Source organism: Xenopus laevis, chromosome 6L (assembly GCF_017654675.1).
Source record: "Xenopus laevis strain J_2021 chromosome 6L, Xenopus_laevis_v10.1, whole genome shotgun sequence".
In the NCBI taxonomy this organism is placed as follows: domain Eukaryota; kingdom Metazoa; phylum Chordata; class Amphibia; order Anura; family Pipidae; genus Xenopus; species Xenopus laevis.
In genome coordinates, this window is record NC_054381.1 from 98,295,825 (window position 1) to 98,314,131 (window position 18,307).

Below are 18,307 nucleotides of genomic sequence, written 5' to 3' on the forward strand. Positions count from 1 at the left end.
TGTAATAATTATCAGATCAAACACTGCACAGTAATGGCTCCTGCATTGTTTTCTTTTTTTTTTTTTTTGAAGACCCAAATAGTTGAAGATCAAGAGGAAATGCAACTGCTTTTTAACATGAGCCACTGATTTGCCTATTGTGCTTTACTAAATCATTGAATTTGCCTTAAACTTGAGGCAAAATAAGTAGCAGTAACACTGAATCTATAATATTTTTGCCTCTCCTTTTCAACTGTCAGTTTCCTACTATGAAAAGATCCAGAATTGTGGGGAACTGACATGAACAAGGCCCAGGTATGAAAGAATACTGAATTGAAATACAAAGTTCATCATATACTTATCAGTCACAGTTATTGGACTTTTCAGTGCAAGCTTATACCAATATCCATTAATGATGGATGATAGATTCGACAGTGGTCAAGCAATCTAAAGTGTTAAGGGGATGGTCAGCTTTTGAGAACATATTTCCCTATTGCTAAAGTAGCAGGGACTTGTTTATATTTTCTTACATCACAAGATGTCACACAATAGATCTGTGCAGGACTCGCTCAAACTACAGCTTCTGCAGCCTCTGCTCATGAGCCCCTTTTCCTATATTCTGAATGTCTCCCTCCATTTACCAGACTAGTCTGCCTCATGAAACAGATCAGCAAAGTGAAACACACGCCATCTCGGTTCTGAAAAGCAGCTAGTGGATGGGGCAAGTCCACCAAATGACTCCAAATAGGTTTTAGGAGGTCCCCCATGGGCTAAAACAGCAATTCGGCAGGTTTTAGATGGCGAATGGTCGAAGTTTTAAAGAGACAGTACATGATACATTTCGATATTCAAATATTCCAATTTTTTTCAAATTCGAATCGAATACACAAAAATAGCTTGAAATTCTAATTTTTTACTACGACCCTTGATAAATCTGACCCTAAATGTCTATTCTAAGTATAACAATTTTCCTATCCTGCACCTTCCTTGCTTACAACTTAAATCAGTGAGACTTTGAAGTGACATTAATTAATAAAGCTTTTTAATTATAATGAAGTATTACAACTAGAGGGAACAAATATAAATCTTCTACCAAATAATCTGCCCCATGTGCAGTACATAATAATAATGTTCATTTTAGTGAAAATCAGCTCAGACTGTAATGTTTTGGTGCTTTTTTAATAATAGGCTTCATGGAACTACTGATATGGGACCTGTTATCCAGAATGCTCGGGACCTGATGTTTTCCCGGATAAGGGGTCTTTACATAATTTGTATTTTCCAAATTCACTTATACATCAATTAAACCCAACAGGATTGTTTAGTTGGGATGAAGTACAAAATACTGTTTTATTACTACAGAGAAAAAAAGCAGTTTCTGAAAGTGGTAAATCATTGTTTTCTTTGAAGTGCAGGTATGGGATCTGTTATCCAGAAACCCATTATCCAGAAAGGCCCGCTTTACAGGAAGGCCATCTCTCATAGTCTCAATGTTAATCAAATAATTCATATTGTTAATAAAGATTTCCTTTTTGTTTGGTTTTTACAAAACTTTTCGTAGAAATCATGAAAATAGCAGTCATCAATAGTAACATTTACAGGGGAAATGCGCCCAATTTGCACATTCCCACAAAGAAGACTTCTGCCAGCAAGACAAACACAAGTATTATAAGTCGGTCTTGTAAAATATTTGAATGAATCATATTTGTACATACAACTATTCAACATAATAATAATTCTGTTTCATGGGATATAGCGGTCACTTTTACAGCAATGGAGTGCAAGACGACATTTGATTCTCCAATCCCAGACTCACACAATCTTATGTCTGACAACGAAAAACTAAAATATGGTCTACATTGAACTGAAACCCAAATAGCCATTACCTTCTGTAAGTGCTGAATAATACTCCTCTTTTGTAGTACTGATTTTATACTGATTGTACAAGCCCTTGGAATGGACTCTCCCAAATACAATCTAGATGTAAACTGCCACAGGCTGCACACTGCTTGGATCATCTCCCATTTCTTCTTACAACTATGGTACCAGCCACAATGTCATAAGCTGTTCTGTTATGTTGGAAGAACAGTAAAGTGATAAATGCAGGGAAGAAAAAGGCAATGGAGAAGTTCTTGATCACAGCTCGTATTGTTGATCTATATGGAGAGTAAAAGGGGAAAGTTAAACATTGTGAAAAGTACCCCACAAACAAAGCCCATCTTTACTCAAAGGTATAAGTATGTACATGAAAAGACTTAAAGGGGTTGTTCACGTTTGAGATAACTTTTAGTATGATGTAGAGAGCGATATTCTGATACAATTTGCAATTGGTTTTCATTTTTTATTATTTAAGGTTTTGGAGCAATTTAGCTTTTATTCAGCCGTTCTTCGATTTGCATTTTAAGCAATCTGGTAGCTTAGGTACAAATTCCCCTAGCAACCATGCATTGATTTGTATAAGAGACTTGGTTATGAATATGAGTGAATAGAAAGAGGAATAATACAAATTAGCAATAACAGTAACTGTGTAGCCTTACAGAGCATTTGCTTTTTAGATGGGGGTCAGCGACGCTGCAAAGAGTCAGAAGAAAAAGGCAATTAACTAAAAAAAAAAATAAAAAAGACTAATTGAAAAGTGACTTAGAAGCAGGCATTTTATTGGTTGCTATGGGTTACTGCTACTGGGAAAACTTAGTGACTTTTATTACATATGGGGGTTTATGTATAAGCCATAAAGCTATAGTTAGGCAGAAATGTAATTTATAAAGGCTGGAGTGACTGGATATGTAATATAATAGCCAGAACACTACTTCCTGCTTTGCAGCTCTCTTGGTTTCCACTGACTGACTGTTTCAGTGACTTGAGGGGGGCCACATGGGTCATATCCGTTGCTTTTGAATCTGAGCTGAATGCTGAGGGTCAATTACAAACTCACTGAACAGTTATGTACCATGTGGGCCCCCTTCAAGTCGCCGACTAACTCAGAGTTAGAGAGCTGAACAGCAGCAAGTAGTGTTCTGTTCGACATTCAGTCACTCCAGCCTTTATACTTTACATTTTTGGTTAACTTACTATATTAGAAACATTTTTTTATTTTGCAATGTTTAACTAAAATTTAACTTAAAGGTGAACCACCCCTTTAATGCAACAATCTATTTGGCTTCAGCCAGCTCAGCAAGAGTGATTATAGCTAATGAATGGTGCAAGTCTAGGAGTCCTAGAGACACATACTTGTCCCTGATAGGTAATTGAGCATCCAACCACTATAGCAGTAGGCCAGCATTGGAGATAGGCTTGGCTTATAACTGCACCCATTTTAATGCATGTTTTTACATTGCAGCAGCTTTGTTTAATTTTACTAGACTTCCAGGGTGGAGTTAAATTTATTGATTTTTACAACATCCTTAAATTAGTGGTTGGTAAAATTCTGTGGTCTTATCAAGGGTCGAATTTCGAAGTGGAAAATACTTCGAAATTTGACCATCGAATAGAATCCTCCGACATTTGAATTCGAAGTCAGAGGATTTTATTCATTGTACAATCATATTCCAATCGCACGATTGTACTTCGAAACGTACGATTCCAACGATTTTATCGTACGATTTTCCTTTGAATACAAAAAATGTAGAAATATGCTCTGGAAGGTCCCCATAGGCTAACTTAGCACTTCGGCAGGTTTAAGTTAGCGAAGTATTGAAGTCAAAGTTTTTTTAAAGAGACAGTACTTCGATTATCGAATGGTCGAATGATTTTTACTTCAAAACGAAGTCGAAGTAAATTCGAAGTCGTAGTATCCTATTTGATGGTCGAAGTATCCAAAAAATGACTTAATTTTTTTACTTCGAAAATTCCCTCAAATTCACTTCGACCCTTGATAAATCTGCCCCATATGGAGGATTTCTGTGCTGAAACGCAAGAGTTTGTATGCCCTTGCATGGCATTAGCCTAAAGACAAATCCCATGACCCCAAACCACACTGCTTGACTCCATAAAGGGTTATTTGGAAGTGAATATACTTACGAAGTCAGGTTTACATTTGTTGAAGGAACAACTAGAACTCGGTTTGGACCAATAAGCACTGAACTGTCACATGTCACAACTCTCAGGCCCAGCAGGAACTTTCCTGGGGTTGCTCCTCCTGCCCCCCAAATGCAAATTATCTTAAAAAATAAATGGAAAAAGCAGCAAATGTGAGATGACCGGCAGATAACCATGTAGACTAAAAAAAGTGCTGATACCAAATCTCATGTTTTAAAATTTGCCTAATTTTACACGAGTCACAACTGCCATACTAGTTTCTTTATTCAAAACGCTGAATGAAAAGTAGAACACCTGCATGTATTTGCTGTGCAGAATTAAAAATTAAGTATATCCCCCCTCATTGGATTTTTTTAAACAAGCATGTCATAACACGTATGTGTCAGTAGTCTTATGTCCAAGGTACTAGCAGCTATTTATATTTTAGGAGGAGCAGGTGAAGCTCAATGACATGCTGGTAAAGTGCATTGCACAGTGTTACCATTGGTCACAGACAGTGCAATTGTCAAATTCTCATTGGCTATTTACTGCACTTGCTGTGCCACACCCTATTGCCAGAAGTCCTATGCAGCCAATGACAGGGCTACTCTATCTCCCATGTAACCAAGCTTACCTTCTTCAATCAGGCCCTCCTTTTTACAAGCATCAGGCATGGTGCATGTGCATTGTTCTACCCTCATATGATGTAAAATAAACAACAAAGGCAAAAATCATTGTAACACAAAACAAAAGTGTTGGCACTTTATTATTGTTTAAAGTGGTAGACACTAAAAAATGAATTTTAGCATATGAATGTACATTAAATGTTACCTATAGGTCATGTTGATAATTTTTTGCTGAGAGGTTTGTTTTTGTATATAATTGTTAATGAAGTTCCTAAGCCTGACTCTCTGACACTCTGACTTTGCCAACCTGACTGTCCCATCTCAGCCTGTTAGTTACAGTTTCTAATGCTAACAGACTCCTGCTGCACAAAGATGGCAGCCCCCTCATACAGGAACATGGGGGATCAGACCGGTAATGTAAAAGCATCATGCAAATACTTTATGGCAAAGTTAGAAGTAGCTTGCAAAGCCAATATTATAATAGATGTAAAAAAAAGTTTAATTTCAGGTGCCAGTATCTCTTTAAGGGGGAGGAGGAAGACAACTGCCTCTGCATTCTAGTTTGGTGCCTGGCAATAAACTCCTTTGCTGTGTATCTGAAGGGCAATCCTTCACAACTAAAAAGTGTTTTTCTCAACAAAGTGGCATAACATACAATGCACCCATAAACATTACTTTACATTACTGCCTAAAGTCTAGAAAAAAGTGACTATAGCAGCAAAAAAAAGATTTTGGCCATGTAGGTTATTTCTAGCTTCACCTCTGGAGGCAGGACAGAAGATTGGACTCTTGACCCCTCCTTCTGGATATAAGGGCTGGCTCCACCTCTCCTTACCATTTCTATTGCAAAGCTTGATGAGGTGGAACAGACACGGTAAAAGGAGGAAGATAGGTCAAGAGACAAAGGTTGGAAGGATACCGAGAAGAAGGAGATAGTCCCCCAGCCCATACACAATCAGCCTGGGTGAGACTTACTGCATTGACAGTTCGGGCCTGCTAGAAAATGATTTTCTGGTAAGTCCAAAATCTACTTTTCTCTAGTCGGCACTCCTGTCAGTGCAGACACGTGGAGCCGTCCAGAAGCTGTCCTAAGAACAGGGAGGGTATAACTGTGAACCATGAACCGAAGGAATGGTTGTGACTTGTGGTGTATAGGGATGTACAAGTAAGCTTCCTGTGGGTCGACCGAGCTCATGAAGGCTGTGGTGGGCCAAACTGATTGCATTTTTAATCACTGTTTGGGGATAAATTCCTTCAGATTCTTCAAACTGAGAAACGGTCTGAATGTACCGTCTTTGTTTTTCACAAGGAAGAGATTGGGGTAAAAAGACCCTGAATTTCTCAGAGGAATGGTAGAGAAGAGGAATTTGTAGCTGTCTCAAATGACTTGTAACACCCACTGGTCTGTGATGTGCATCTCTCAGCAGGAGAGGAATTGGGATAGACTACCTCCTACCTGAGTGGCTGGACTTTGATGAGGTCAGTCGTGCCAAGGCAGGCTTTGATGCTACCAGCTTCCTGGATTGCTGATTTTGCTTCTGCCACTATGGTCTATTTCAATGGCAGGCTTGGTCAGATCTGGAGTTTTGAAAGGAAGATGGACAAAAAGGAGTGATAGTTTCTATTCTGAGTAGGCCAGGAACACCTGTTAGAATAGTAATCTGTCCACGTCTGATGTTAATTCTTGGATTTAAGTGGGCAGATTGAGTGTCATCTCTTGAGCCCAAAGTTTCGCTGTGTGTGCAGCCTGCTGCTGCTGGGCACCGAATTGAAGCCGTCAGTGTGTAGGCTCACTTTAAGGACGACTCCAGCCTTTTATCAATAGGATCTTTCAAAGCCACTTCTTCAGTTGAGAGTGTGATTTGTTTGGGTAGTCTTACAATAGATGAATTCACCTTAGGTGGTTTATCTCACATTTTCTGTTGTTCTTCCGGAATGGGATAAGTGTTATAAAACCTCTTTGTTAGGACAGGATGATGGTCTGGTTGCTGCCATTCTGCCTTAATGGTTTAAGTGATAGATTTAAATATAGGAAAGGAGCACAAAGTTCTTTCTTTAAGAATCTTTTTTGAAATGTCTGGCTTGGCAAACATAGTTTGTTCTGCTTCAGAATCACTATTGGTGTTTGTCTGTTGGTGGTCAGAAGGCTGCATATTAGAATCATGATTTAATAACATCTATATCAGAGGGGCCTTCCCCTGGGTCAGAAAAATCCAAAAGAATCTCCTGAACTCTGTTCTGGAATATGGTTTTTAAAAACTCCAAAAAATCCCCTGACTGTGGTGGAAGGTTGATGCTGAAGGCTGTGTTAACACTTTTTTGTAGACTTTCTCACAGACTTGGATGTCATCCCATATCTCTCTAAGTGCATCTGACCTCTCTATTTGCCATAAGAATACTGGCCTTTGGAATATCCACTCACTGTGACTGCAGATGAGACCGTCACTTATGCCAAGCTCCCCAATACGTGTTGTGCCGTGTTACATCTATAAAGCTCTGCAGCTGCGTTGCAATGCACACCTTCCTGAAGAGGCGCGATGTGTAATGGCACCGCTGGTAGGGAGGGTTCTGTGACATCCAGCACGTCTGTGCTATTCACTGAGCCCTGGTAAGGGAAAATGTGCCCTTTTGTTCAGCGTGAATATTAAACTTGGCGCCCTTATTACCTTATTACACTTAGATACAAGAGGCCCGCCATGCCGATCTGTCAAAGTAAGCAACTTTCTAAATACAATCGATTAGAAATTCTGCATCGTTTCTGTAATAATCAAGTTTATCTTCACTATTCCTCTCTCAGCATCTGCTTCTCCTCATTCTGTCTTCATTCAGGAGTTGGGTGTCAGATGAATGATCCAATATATACACAAACTGCATTATTCAGCAAGAAGGCTATTAAATGAATGCCCAGGAATGAACAAACTTTGCTTCAAAGGGTTCAATTTAACCTCAGGCAGGATAATAACCAACTGTGAAGCATGGGGTGGCAACAGCATACCATGGGAGTGTTTTGCTGGAAAAAGGACTGGTGGCCTATAGAAGATAGATGGTATCACGAGGAAGGATTAAGTAGAAATTCTGAAGCAATGTGTCAAATTATCAACCAGAAACGTTATCTTTCAGCTGACAATGATCCAAACCATACTTACAAATTTGTGACATAATCACTTAAAGACAACAGTGTCAACAGACAGCATTGCAGTGGCCATAACAAAGCCATATGCCTGAAGCCATTGAGAAATTACTCTGAAACGCTTTCATATAGAAGTAAAATACTATTTGACCTAATATAGGCAAATCTGTTTGTATTTAGTGAATAAGCCACACACTGTAGCATAAGAACACAAAGAGCCTACCTCATAGAAGCACACCACTATTCTGTAGATAAGTGCTACCACCATCATCTTCTGCAAATCTTCCATTGAGGTGTCCTCATCTACTTCTTCAATGATGTACTGCATAGTAAACTTGGAAATGTCTCTAAAAATGAACATATTTAAAAAGGCAAATGATTCATAGCAAGAATTCTTGAATATCAACTGTATGAAGAACGCTTCACATAATGTAATTAACTTGCTTGAAATAGTAAGACACACAGACGCTGCAATGTTGTTTCGGTGAAATTCACAAAATAAATAAAAAATAGATATGCAATGTGCCAAACCTGAACAGAATTGAGTAAGCAAAAATGAAGCCATTAAGCAAAAACAAGTAGTGACAGACCAAGATTCCTATGACCAGGGTGGAAGAGGAGTACTGCCTGGCAGAAGCCACCTCCCATATTTACCCATTGTAAAAATGAGTGCCCAGTGCCGACTGTACCACGGGCAAGTCTGAAGTAAACACTGTGGGTATTTCCAGCCTTCAGATTGAATTAACATGTGTAAAACAAACTGTGCAGCAAAAAGGCCATGTTATGGAGATGGTACATTTCCAGGTATGAGATCCCTTATATGTTATCCAGAAAACTGCAAAGACCATCTCCCATAGAGGCCATTTTAAGCAAATAATTCTAATTGTTTAATTATATTTTTTTTCACAATTTTCTCAGCATTAGCAACACAGCAGCATTTTTCTAGTTTAATCTACTGCACATACATGAGTGCAAATCAGTGCTGGATGCCTGGAAAAGGTGAATAAAATGGCAGCATGACACTCAGTATTCCTGGGACAGTGCCTGGTTGGATTTACTGATGATACCCAACATTTTGGCACCATCCTCCAGTGAATATAGTTTCGGTTGTTATTTAATCCCTGATCTACTGTGCCAGGGACAGGGAAGAGAACAACAAACATACAGTATTTAAAAAGACTACAGAATACAGTGATTAACACTTCAATTTGAACAGGGAAGCCATTGTGTACTTTCTTCCACATGATACAAAGGTGCCTTGGGAAAGGCAAATTCTCAGATGACATACAGAAATTCTAAAAACCCACTAACTTAGGCACATGATCTATGTCTGACAGAAGGGTTGCAGCTGTGTGTAGAGAATACATGCTAACATTATTATGTGAAAACCTTTTTTTTTTTTGGGAATCAGGTTCTGAACTTTGAGACTCTTGATCCAAAGCATCCAGAGCCAGTATCTGTCTTGGCTAAAACAGTCAATATAAATCAGCAAATGACAAGCAGTAACATGCCTTTTCTCTTGTCTTCTCACAACTTCTTCTACTAAGAAATATCTGCAGACTGAAATTTGCAAGATCTGCTATGTATGTTGTAACCACTAGTGATGTGCGGGTCGACAAAAATTTAACCCCCACCCCACTCAACCCTTCCCTTCTTAAACGCACCAGACCCTAACCCGGCACACTTTGGTATTTAAAGGTCCGCCTAATGTCATAGATGGGGTGGGGCACACATGCACAAGCCTAAATAAAGTGCTAAAGGGTGGTGGAAGAGGGGCATTGTAAGGTTGTGGGCACATGGCACGGTTCAACCTAAATTCAGCACAAACCCAACCCACCCACAGGTTTTGGGACGGTCTGCACATTACTAGTAATCAATGTTAACAAATATATCTTTCCCATGCCTTTCCCAAATAGCCCAGGGACAAACTATTTCTACTTTATTGAAAGTCTTCTATGATCACTCAGGACTTCAAGGAAAAAATATCAACAAAATTCATACTTAAAGGACAAGGAAAGTCTAAAATAGAATAAGGCTAGAAATGCTGTATTTTGTATACTAAACATAAACATGAACTTACTGCACCACAAAGCCTAATCAAACAAATGATTTATGCTTTCAAAGTTGGCCACAGGGGGGCTGTCATCTTGTAACTTTGTTAAACATCTTTGCCTGACCCTGCACATGCTCAGTGTGGTCTGGGCTGCTTAGGGATCGTCATATACAAAGCTGCTTGAATTCTGCATGGCTGGAAAGTAAGACAGGGGCTCTCCCTGCTGTTCATAAATATGATTGTTTCCCTGCTCAGCAGTTAGGGACCATCAGACAATTCCTATCCACAGCAGTAAATGAAGAGAGAATTTCACTGCATACAGTCAGGTTTCTTATAAAAACGGTACACATTTTTTAATTAAAGTATATTGGAGATAGGTTTACTTTTTCATTAAAGAAAGTAAAAATGGGATTTTATTTTTTTGCCTTTCCTTGTCCTTTAAGCTTTCTTAGTTAGAATTTTTATCTGTGTTTCAAGCTAGTGTAGCGGAAACCATGCAAGAAACTTGATCTCACACAGTTGGTTATACTTGGAGGATGTGTGTCAACATATTGCATCACCTACTTACTGGATTCCACTAATATGCATTATACTTAAGATAAAAGCTGCTTTTATGAAAAACAGGATGAAGAAATCCACCATTTCAGCTCTGAACCTCTGTGCCAAGGTAGGAATAACATATTCACGACCTGAAAAACAAAGCAACATATTGTTACCTGAAAGCCTGTGAGACTGCAGAGCAAAATGAACAGCTGGTGGCACATTGAAATGCAACTTAATAACCTGAATGAATCCTTTCAGCATGAAAATACCCTTCTAGGTTTTTCAAAGCAAAATGGAAGTCATTTCAGGCATACCGACTTTTCAAACATGATCACCACAAACCATTTTAGATAAATTACTACAATGAAGTTGAGTACAAAAAAAGCAACCTGCCTGTTAGTTTTAAAGTACAAGCATAGACGTACCCTGACAAATAGGGCTTATTTGCATACATCTAATAATATAACCTTCTAAGATTAAATTCTCAGCACTATAGGGGCTTTCTTGATCCCCTGACCAAAGGTATATATTCAAGTTTTCTCCAATTCTTGGTTGCGAAGCTCACTTTTAAGGTAACTTTTAATATGTTACTTCACAGGCCTTTATTTATCTGTGTACCTTTACAGCATCTTTTCAGATGCTGAATTTCAAGATTTTCCAAAACTCTGTTGTTCAGCGAACATTGTTTCTGTTGCAACTCATATATGACATCTTTTCTACCCATTTTAAGTTACAAACTGGAAAGCTGCCAAACCAAAAGCAAAATAATTCAACAACTACAAAAAATGGTCTCCAGTTATCGTTGTCTACATTTTACTACAAATTAATTTAAAAGGGGAGCTACCTTTTTAAAGGGGTGGTTACAGACCTCTGCAGGACTTACTTCTGTGCTGCAAGCAGGGAAGGAATGTCCTCAGCATAATTTACTTCTGTGAGTGCTGCGAGTGGAGAAGGAATGTCCACAGCGGTAATTTACTGGGTCCTATGTGTTCGATTTATAGCTGATCTGCCTTTACCTTTCGCATCACTGAACGAGCAAGCTTAGGAATAACCGCTGCGGGCGTTCCTTCTCCACTCGCAGCACTCACAGAAGTAAATTACGCTGCGGACATTCCTTCCCTGCTTGCAGCACAGAAGTAAGTCCTGCAGAGGTCTGTAAAATCCTCAGTACAGCAGCAAGAACTAGCTTCCGGTTCAGCAGTCTAGGCAGAGATGTGGAGCGCCGCACCTCGGATTTTGCAGAATCGCCCTTTCGCCATTCTACAGTGTACACAGAGATTTAATATGTTTTTTGTACAAAGCATTGAATATAATAAACTTTATGCACAATAGAGCTGTTATTGAAGCAGTTTAGAGTGGATTTGTCACATAAAATTTTTAGTGTTACTGTTCCGTTAAGTAGTATATTTTAGAGTGGCCAATTCTAAGCAACTTTTCAATAGGTCTTTTTTTTTGTCATAGTTTTTTTTAAATTATTTGCCTTTTTCTTCTGACTTTTTACAGCTTTCAAATGGGGGTCACTGACCCCATCAAAAAATAAATAAATAGAGGAGCTGTAAGCTTACAAAATGCATTGTTACTGCTACATTTTATTACTTATCTTTCTATTCAGGCCTTTCCTATTCATATTCCAGTCTCTTATTCAAATCAATGCATGGTTGCTAGGGTAATAAAAAAATAATAAAACATTAAAAACTGCAAATTTAATCTAATTTAATTGTGAACAACCGCGACTGAGACTGGCAAAGCGGCGCATGGGGCAGTTGAAGGAATTTCCCGGTTTGCGATAACTGTGCATGTGCCGAAATAGAAGGAAATTGCTGAAGCGCCGAAGAACTGTGATCCCTGAATCTGCACCGAGGGGTAAGTAAAAAGTTAGGGGCATTTTCCCGTGGCGGCAGCTAGGCTCGGGGGGGGGGGTCTATGTAGGGTAGGGTTTTTTTAGTAAAGGGTTGAATTATCTTTTAAGTAAAACTTATCAGACATGGCACAGGTACAGCTTGAGAATGCAGACTCTTACTTTCCCAGGCAACCATACATAGCTTGAGAAGTGCCAACCATACATAGCTTGTTTCTAGTTCAAGAGAATTAGCTCAGCAATGGATGCAATATAAAACATGTGATCCTGCACCATTCTCTGGAGGGATCTCTGCATTCAAGCCAGGAAATTAAGGCAATTTGTTTTATGACATCACTGACCTACAAGCTTAATGCATGGTCTTAAAGGGGTGGTTTACCTTTAAGTTACCATTTAGTATGTTATAGAAAGACTAATTCTAAGCAACTTTTCAATTTGCCTATTTTTTTTTTATTGTTTTTAAAGGATCTGCCTTTTTCCTCTGACTCTTTCCAGCTTTTAAATGTGGGTCACTGACCTCATCTAAAAAACAAATGCTCTTTAAAGGACCAGTAACATCAAAAAACAATGTTTAAAAATTCGTTAGTGCACAACAAAAAATAAACACCAAGACAAATAAAACTTTTAAAAAGCAAAGCCTTTATTAAGAAATAACTTACAGAAAATCCACTTCCTGTCCTCTTCAGAAACGGCAAAAAGGCGACCATCCACACTGCAGCAATCGATTTCTCCTCCCTGGAAATTCACTGAAAGGCATCCTCCTCGCGACGTCCAGCAGCAGCAGTGTCTCTCCTTCCCCGTGCATCGGCTTCCCTCCTCCGCTCTCCACCTTTCTCTCGGTCTTCCCTCCTCCCCTGAGCAGAGATGCGGCGTGTCGTGATTGATAACCAGGCAGAACAGAAAGGCGCTTCTCACTTGCTGGTTTCATAGGAGCGTGTAACTCCTGCCTTCCCCTGGGCTCTCCCGGCGCCGGACTGAAGACTACAGACAACAGCTCTCAGGCACTCGTGCACCGCTGCTGTCTGAGCAAATCGTTAAGTCTCTGCACTGAGCACTCCATTCGGTGTTTGGCAAAGAAAATGCCGGCACCGGCCACTTACTCTAGAAGTGTATGGGATAAGCGCTACAGCCTTCACTCTGCCGGAATGAGTGATCCAACCGGCGCACAAGTGCTTGAGAGCTGTTGTCTGTAGCCAAACACTGACTGCCGGGCGAGGAATCATGGGCACAGTGAGTACCCTCTGCTTTTCCATAGGCACTGCTAGAGAGGGGCGAGCAATTCGGACTGGGGCAATGGCACGTGCAGCTTACGCTACTTTGTGCTGTCCTAGCACTGGAACTCGCTTCCGCTGACTGCTACTATACTGCCACTTCGCAGTTCAGCCGGGATTGTGTTTACTGCTGCCTAGGATGAGAAGCGCTGACATTCTGGGACCTCGGGGATTTGGTAATTGCGAAGTACTCCGTGCTGTACTGTGCACATCTGGATATAGAACAGGAGTAGAACAGGCACCGACAACTATCTGTAGCGAAGGACAGATAGCACAGGCACTGGCAGCACAGGAAGAGGTATTTGCACAGAGGTGGAGAAGGAGATGGGGGCAGAGAACACAGTGTCACTAGAATAGCCAGGGAGGAGAAATCAAACGCCGCAGTATGGATGGTCGCCGTTTCTGTAGAGGACAGGAAGTGGAGTTTCTGTAAGTTATTTCTTAATAAAGGCTTTGCTATTTTAAATTTTTTTTTGTCTTGGCGTTTTTTTTTCGTGGTATTGTAATGAATTCTGTAAAATAAATTTTTGATGTTACTGGTCCTTTAAGGATACAAATGTATTGTACAACCGCTTTAAATCAGACGCATCTGCTGATTCTCCTCATGTAATTGCCAATATAGAGAAAATGGAGCAAGGCTGTCATGCTTAGCCAACACCCACACCAACTAAACTCCTTCAAAACAAAAGAAAAGAAAAAAAAGAGCATATTAAGTTGATCTTCATGCAATAAATAAGTCAGTAACCCTACAGACCTTAAGGGTAATGGTATCCATGATGCTTTGTAGCCTGTATTATATCACCACTTGGATGAGCAAAAAAAAAACAACAACCTGAAAATACTTTCCCATTGAATAGAATAGTACTGCTATGTTTTTGAATGACAAAAAGGGGTGGGAAGATTACAGTATTTTTCAGCTGGGCAAGTCATTTTTGGATTTTATCATTTGCATGTAAATAAGATTGTTACATGCAAATAGCCGGGTTTTTTTATATGAGAGAGGGGCATTTAGTCTGTTTTCCCCTTCCATCTTAATCGTTGCCCTTTTACAGAGCAGAAACCATGTTTATATCTTAGTAATAATTATGGTGCCATGATAAACTGTGCAAGTGAGATTCAGCTGATGCAAACAGGGTCCTTGGGATCAATGTAGTTTGAGGAAGGCAATAGCAGACATGATACGGGATGCATGGCTAGGGTTGCCACCTAGCCGGTATTTTACCGGCCTGGCCTGTAAAAATGATGGTTGAGCCCAGTGTTATTAATAGGGACAAAAAATAAACATATAGGAAGGCCGGTATTTTTTTCCGGAAAAGATGGCAACCCAACGCACGGCTAACTCCAGTTCACTGGTGTCACTCATACAAGGAGATGATTCCAATACACAGACTTACATTTCCCTTGATATTAAAAGTTCTATTAGTAGATGGCTACAAGCTGACACACATCCCTGAACTACAGCTCCCAGCAGCCTTGGTGATGAGCTATTGGAGCAGTACTATTTTATCATTATCATTGGGCAAAGAAGGAGGTAGAAGGGACTAAGGTGAATTGTGTCCAGCCAGAATAATTCCCAGGCCCCAGTGAATGTTTTGTGTTGTTGGGAATTGGGAATCCTGTGAATAGACTGACAGACCAATAGATGCCATGTGACTGCTCACCGGCTGCTGTGACACTGCTTCCTGTGCCGCCACTTGTAGGAGTTGTGCCGGTCGCTCTCCTGCTGCTGCTGATGGCCGCTCTGCCAGGTTGCTCCCCGGTGCTGCTGGAGGCCGCGTTCATCATTAGAAAAGCCGTGGTAGTGGCGCAGCTGCTCTGCCAGCATATGGAGCCACAGTAACATTGCCAGAGCCATTCCTGCAGCTGCCGCGTATACTGTGCTGCATTCATTGTGCCGTTCGGCTCCGGGGTAGAGGCGCTGTCCAGGGACACTTCCTCTCCACCACTTTGCCCCTTCCGCTCCCGCAGCATTGCCCTGCAGCCCTCATCCTCCGCCATCATTCACCGAGGAAGCCAAGAACCTGTTTGGGCTACGTCATCGGTTCCTAGTATCCAATCATAACAAGGCGAGTCTGACACTCCGTAGGAAAAGAACCAATCAGAACTTGCTACAACGAGGGGAAAGGTGAGGAGGGCTGGACAAACGCCTTTATTAATAATACACTAATTGACTCTATTGTGCCCCCTGGTGGAGAATGCAGGTCGGATAGAAGGTTTTAGAAATGAATTATAGTCGTCCAATATTATTTAATTTTAAGGGATTGTTCACCTTTGAGTTAACTTTTAAAGGGGCAGATTTATCATCAAAGGTCGAGGTGAATTTTCGAATGAAAAAAAATTCGAATTTCAAGCTACTTTTTGGGGCAGATTTACTAAGATTCGAGTGAATTTTCGAAGTATAAAAAGTTCGAATTTCAAAGTAATTTTTTGGATACTTCAACCATCGAATAGGATACTACGACTTCGAATTTACTTTGACTTCGATTCGTAATCGAATAATAATATAAATGCCTAGGCCATGTGGTCTCAGGAGGGAGTTCTACAGAAGATTTTTCCAGAGGCTTTTGCCTGACCCTCTCCTAAATGGATTTGATCATTAGTCAGAGCTAGTAAGGAATAGCTAGACCCTGTAATAGTCTCTCTAGGAGAGCCAGACAGCTTAGGGCTACCTACTGTATATTGAACAGCTTTGACTCTACCAAGGAGTGATAGAAGGGATTAGATCCCAAGGGCATTGTGGCTTAGTCACGGAACCAGAGACTTAGATAGATCCCCCTGGGTTTCCCATAAGAAGTGTCCCCAGAGGAAACAGGAGAAACTCAGGGTAGACTGATTGGTCATCACTATGAGTATGTACTGACACCTTGGTTGCCTTCTGTATTGTTATACTATTCTCCCATGTGGATATGTTCCAATAAATCAGTTCGTTATTGTTAAAGAACCATTGGCCCCCAATTATTGTGCACTGCATTCAGTTACAGTTGTGCAACACCCTGCCTCCACACCATTGCGAGGGCTACACCCCTAGGAATTAAGGTCTCATCCGGAGCATATTATTGGGGTAAAGCTCATAGAGCAACGACGCCACTCAGTTTACCATAGGCTATATATAAACAAAGCAAAAGAATGGCACTCACAGGAGTTGCTAAATTAGTCTTCTCAATGTTTCAGTCCCCAATAAGGACCATTGTTGGGTGTCAAACTTTTGATCTGGAAACCCATTATCCAGAAAGCTCCAAATTATGGGAAGGTCATCTCCCATGGACTCCCATTTTATCCAAAAAAGCCAACCTTTTTAAAATGTTTTTTCTTTCTCTGTAATTATAAAACAGTACCTTGTACTTGATCCAAACTAAGATATAATGAATCCTTATTGGAAGCAAAACCAATCTATTGGGTTTATTTAGGGGCAGATTTATCAAGGGTTGAAGTGAATTCGAGGAAATTTTCAATAAATTTCGAAATTCGAAGTAATTTTTTGGATACTTCAACCATCGAATAGGATACTACGACTTCGAATGTACTTCAAATTAGATTCAAAGTAAAAATCGTTCGAATATCTGACCATTCAATAGTTGAAGTACTGTCTCTTTAAAAAAACTTCGACTTCAATACTTTGCCAACTTAAACCTGCTCAAGTGCTATAATAGCCTATGGGGACCTGCCAGAGCATATTTCTAAGTTTTTGGGTATCGAAGGAAAAGCATACAATAAAATCGTTCGACTCGTACGAATCGAAGTACGATCAGAGTACAATCCGAATACGATCGTACGATGAATAAAATCCTCCAACTTCAAATTCGTATGTCGGAGGATTCTATTCGATGGTCGAATTTCGAAGTATTTTCCACTCCGAAATTCGACCCTTGATAAATCTGCCCCTTTGTGTACTTCGACTAGGGAATAGTCCAAATTCGATTTGAATTGGAAAAAAATTGGAATATCGAAATTTATCATGTACTGTCTCTTTAAAACTTCGACTTTGACCATTCGCCACATAAAAGCAGCTGAATTGCTGTTTTAGCCTATGGGGGACCTCCTAGAACCTATTTGGAGTCAATTGGATTGAATGCGCTATTACTTTGTTTCGTACGATTCAAATTTGGCTAAATACGGACCTAATCGTTTGACTTAATTTCGTTTGGTCTTTTTGAATTTGAATTTCGAAGTTTTTTCAATTCGAAAATTCGACCCTTGAAAAATATGCCCTTTAGTGTGATATTCTGAGACAATTGCAATTGGTTTTCATTTTTTTGTGGTTTTTGAGTTATTTAGCTTTTTATTCCACAGCTCTCAATATTTATAATTTCAGCAGTCTGGTTGTTAGGGTCCAAAGTATCCTAGCAACCATGCATTGAAATGAATAAGAGACTGGAATATGAATAGGAGAGGACCTGAATAGAAAGATGTGTAATTAAAAGTAGCAATGAACATTTCCTTTTAAAAAAAGTAGCAATGATAATTGATGTGTAGCTCTATAGAGCAATTGTTTTTAGATGGCTTCAGTGACCCCCATTTGAAATCTGGAAAGAGTTAGAAGAAGAAGGCAAATAATTAAACAACTATAAAATATTTTTTCCATACCCCAGTTTTTATTCACTAATTTTTCTACTATATACATCATCACAATCATCCCAATTATAGTGACATCACATAGGCATCCTTGATATGAATGATGCTATAATGTAATGCAATGTATGTTCAACAACTAGGGGCAGATTTATTAAGGGTCGAAGTGATTTCGAGGGAATTTTCTAAGCAAAAAAAAAAAAATTCTAAGGGGCAGATTTACTATGGGTCGAATATCGAGGGAATATCGAGGAATATCGA

At 39.8% G+C, this 18,307-nt stretch overlaps 1 protein-coding gene and 1 long non-coding RNA gene across 2 annotated transcripts in view; one reads left to right on the top strand and one right to left on the bottom strand.

Moving 5' to 3' along the window:
- fam8a1.L (family with sequence similarity 8 member A1 L homeolog) lies at nt 1–15,590 on the bottom strand. Its single transcript, XM_018267811.2, has 5 exons — nt 15,139–15,590; nt 10,374–10,494; nt 7,976–8,099; nt 4,000–4,139; nt 1–2,135 (listed from the first exon to the last, which is right to left on the bottom strand). The coding sequence occupies exons 1-5, from the start codon at nt 15,476–15,478 to the stop codon at nt 1,994–1,996; spliced, it is 867 nt and encodes a 288-aa protein (XP_018123300.1). The 5' UTR covers nt 15,479–15,590; the 3' UTR covers nt 1–1,993.
- Nucleotides 15,475–18,307, top strand: part of LOC108719145 — a 22,794-nt gene continuing 19,961 nt past the window's right edge. The window contains exon 1 of the long non-coding RNA XR_001936168.2: nt 15,475–15,602. This is a non-coding gene — a long non-coding RNA (uncharacterized LOC108719145). The remainder of the gene's footprint in view (nt 15,603–18,307) is intronic.

Excerpts from the sequence above, each read along its gene's own strand:
- fam8a1.L (XM_018267811.2), bottom strand. The coding sequence starts at position 15,478 with ATGATGGCGGAGGATGAGGGCTGCAGGGCAATGCTGCGGGAGCGGAAG. Across the intron at positions 8,100-10,373 it reads ATGCATATTAGTGGAATCCA|AGACATTTCCAAGTTTACTA; the intron begins GTAAGTAGGTGA and ends GTTCATTTTTAG. Across the intron at positions 2,136-3,999 it reads ACAAATGTAAACCTGACTTC|ATCAACAATACGAGCTGTGA; the intron begins GTAAGTATATTC and ends CTCTCCATATAG.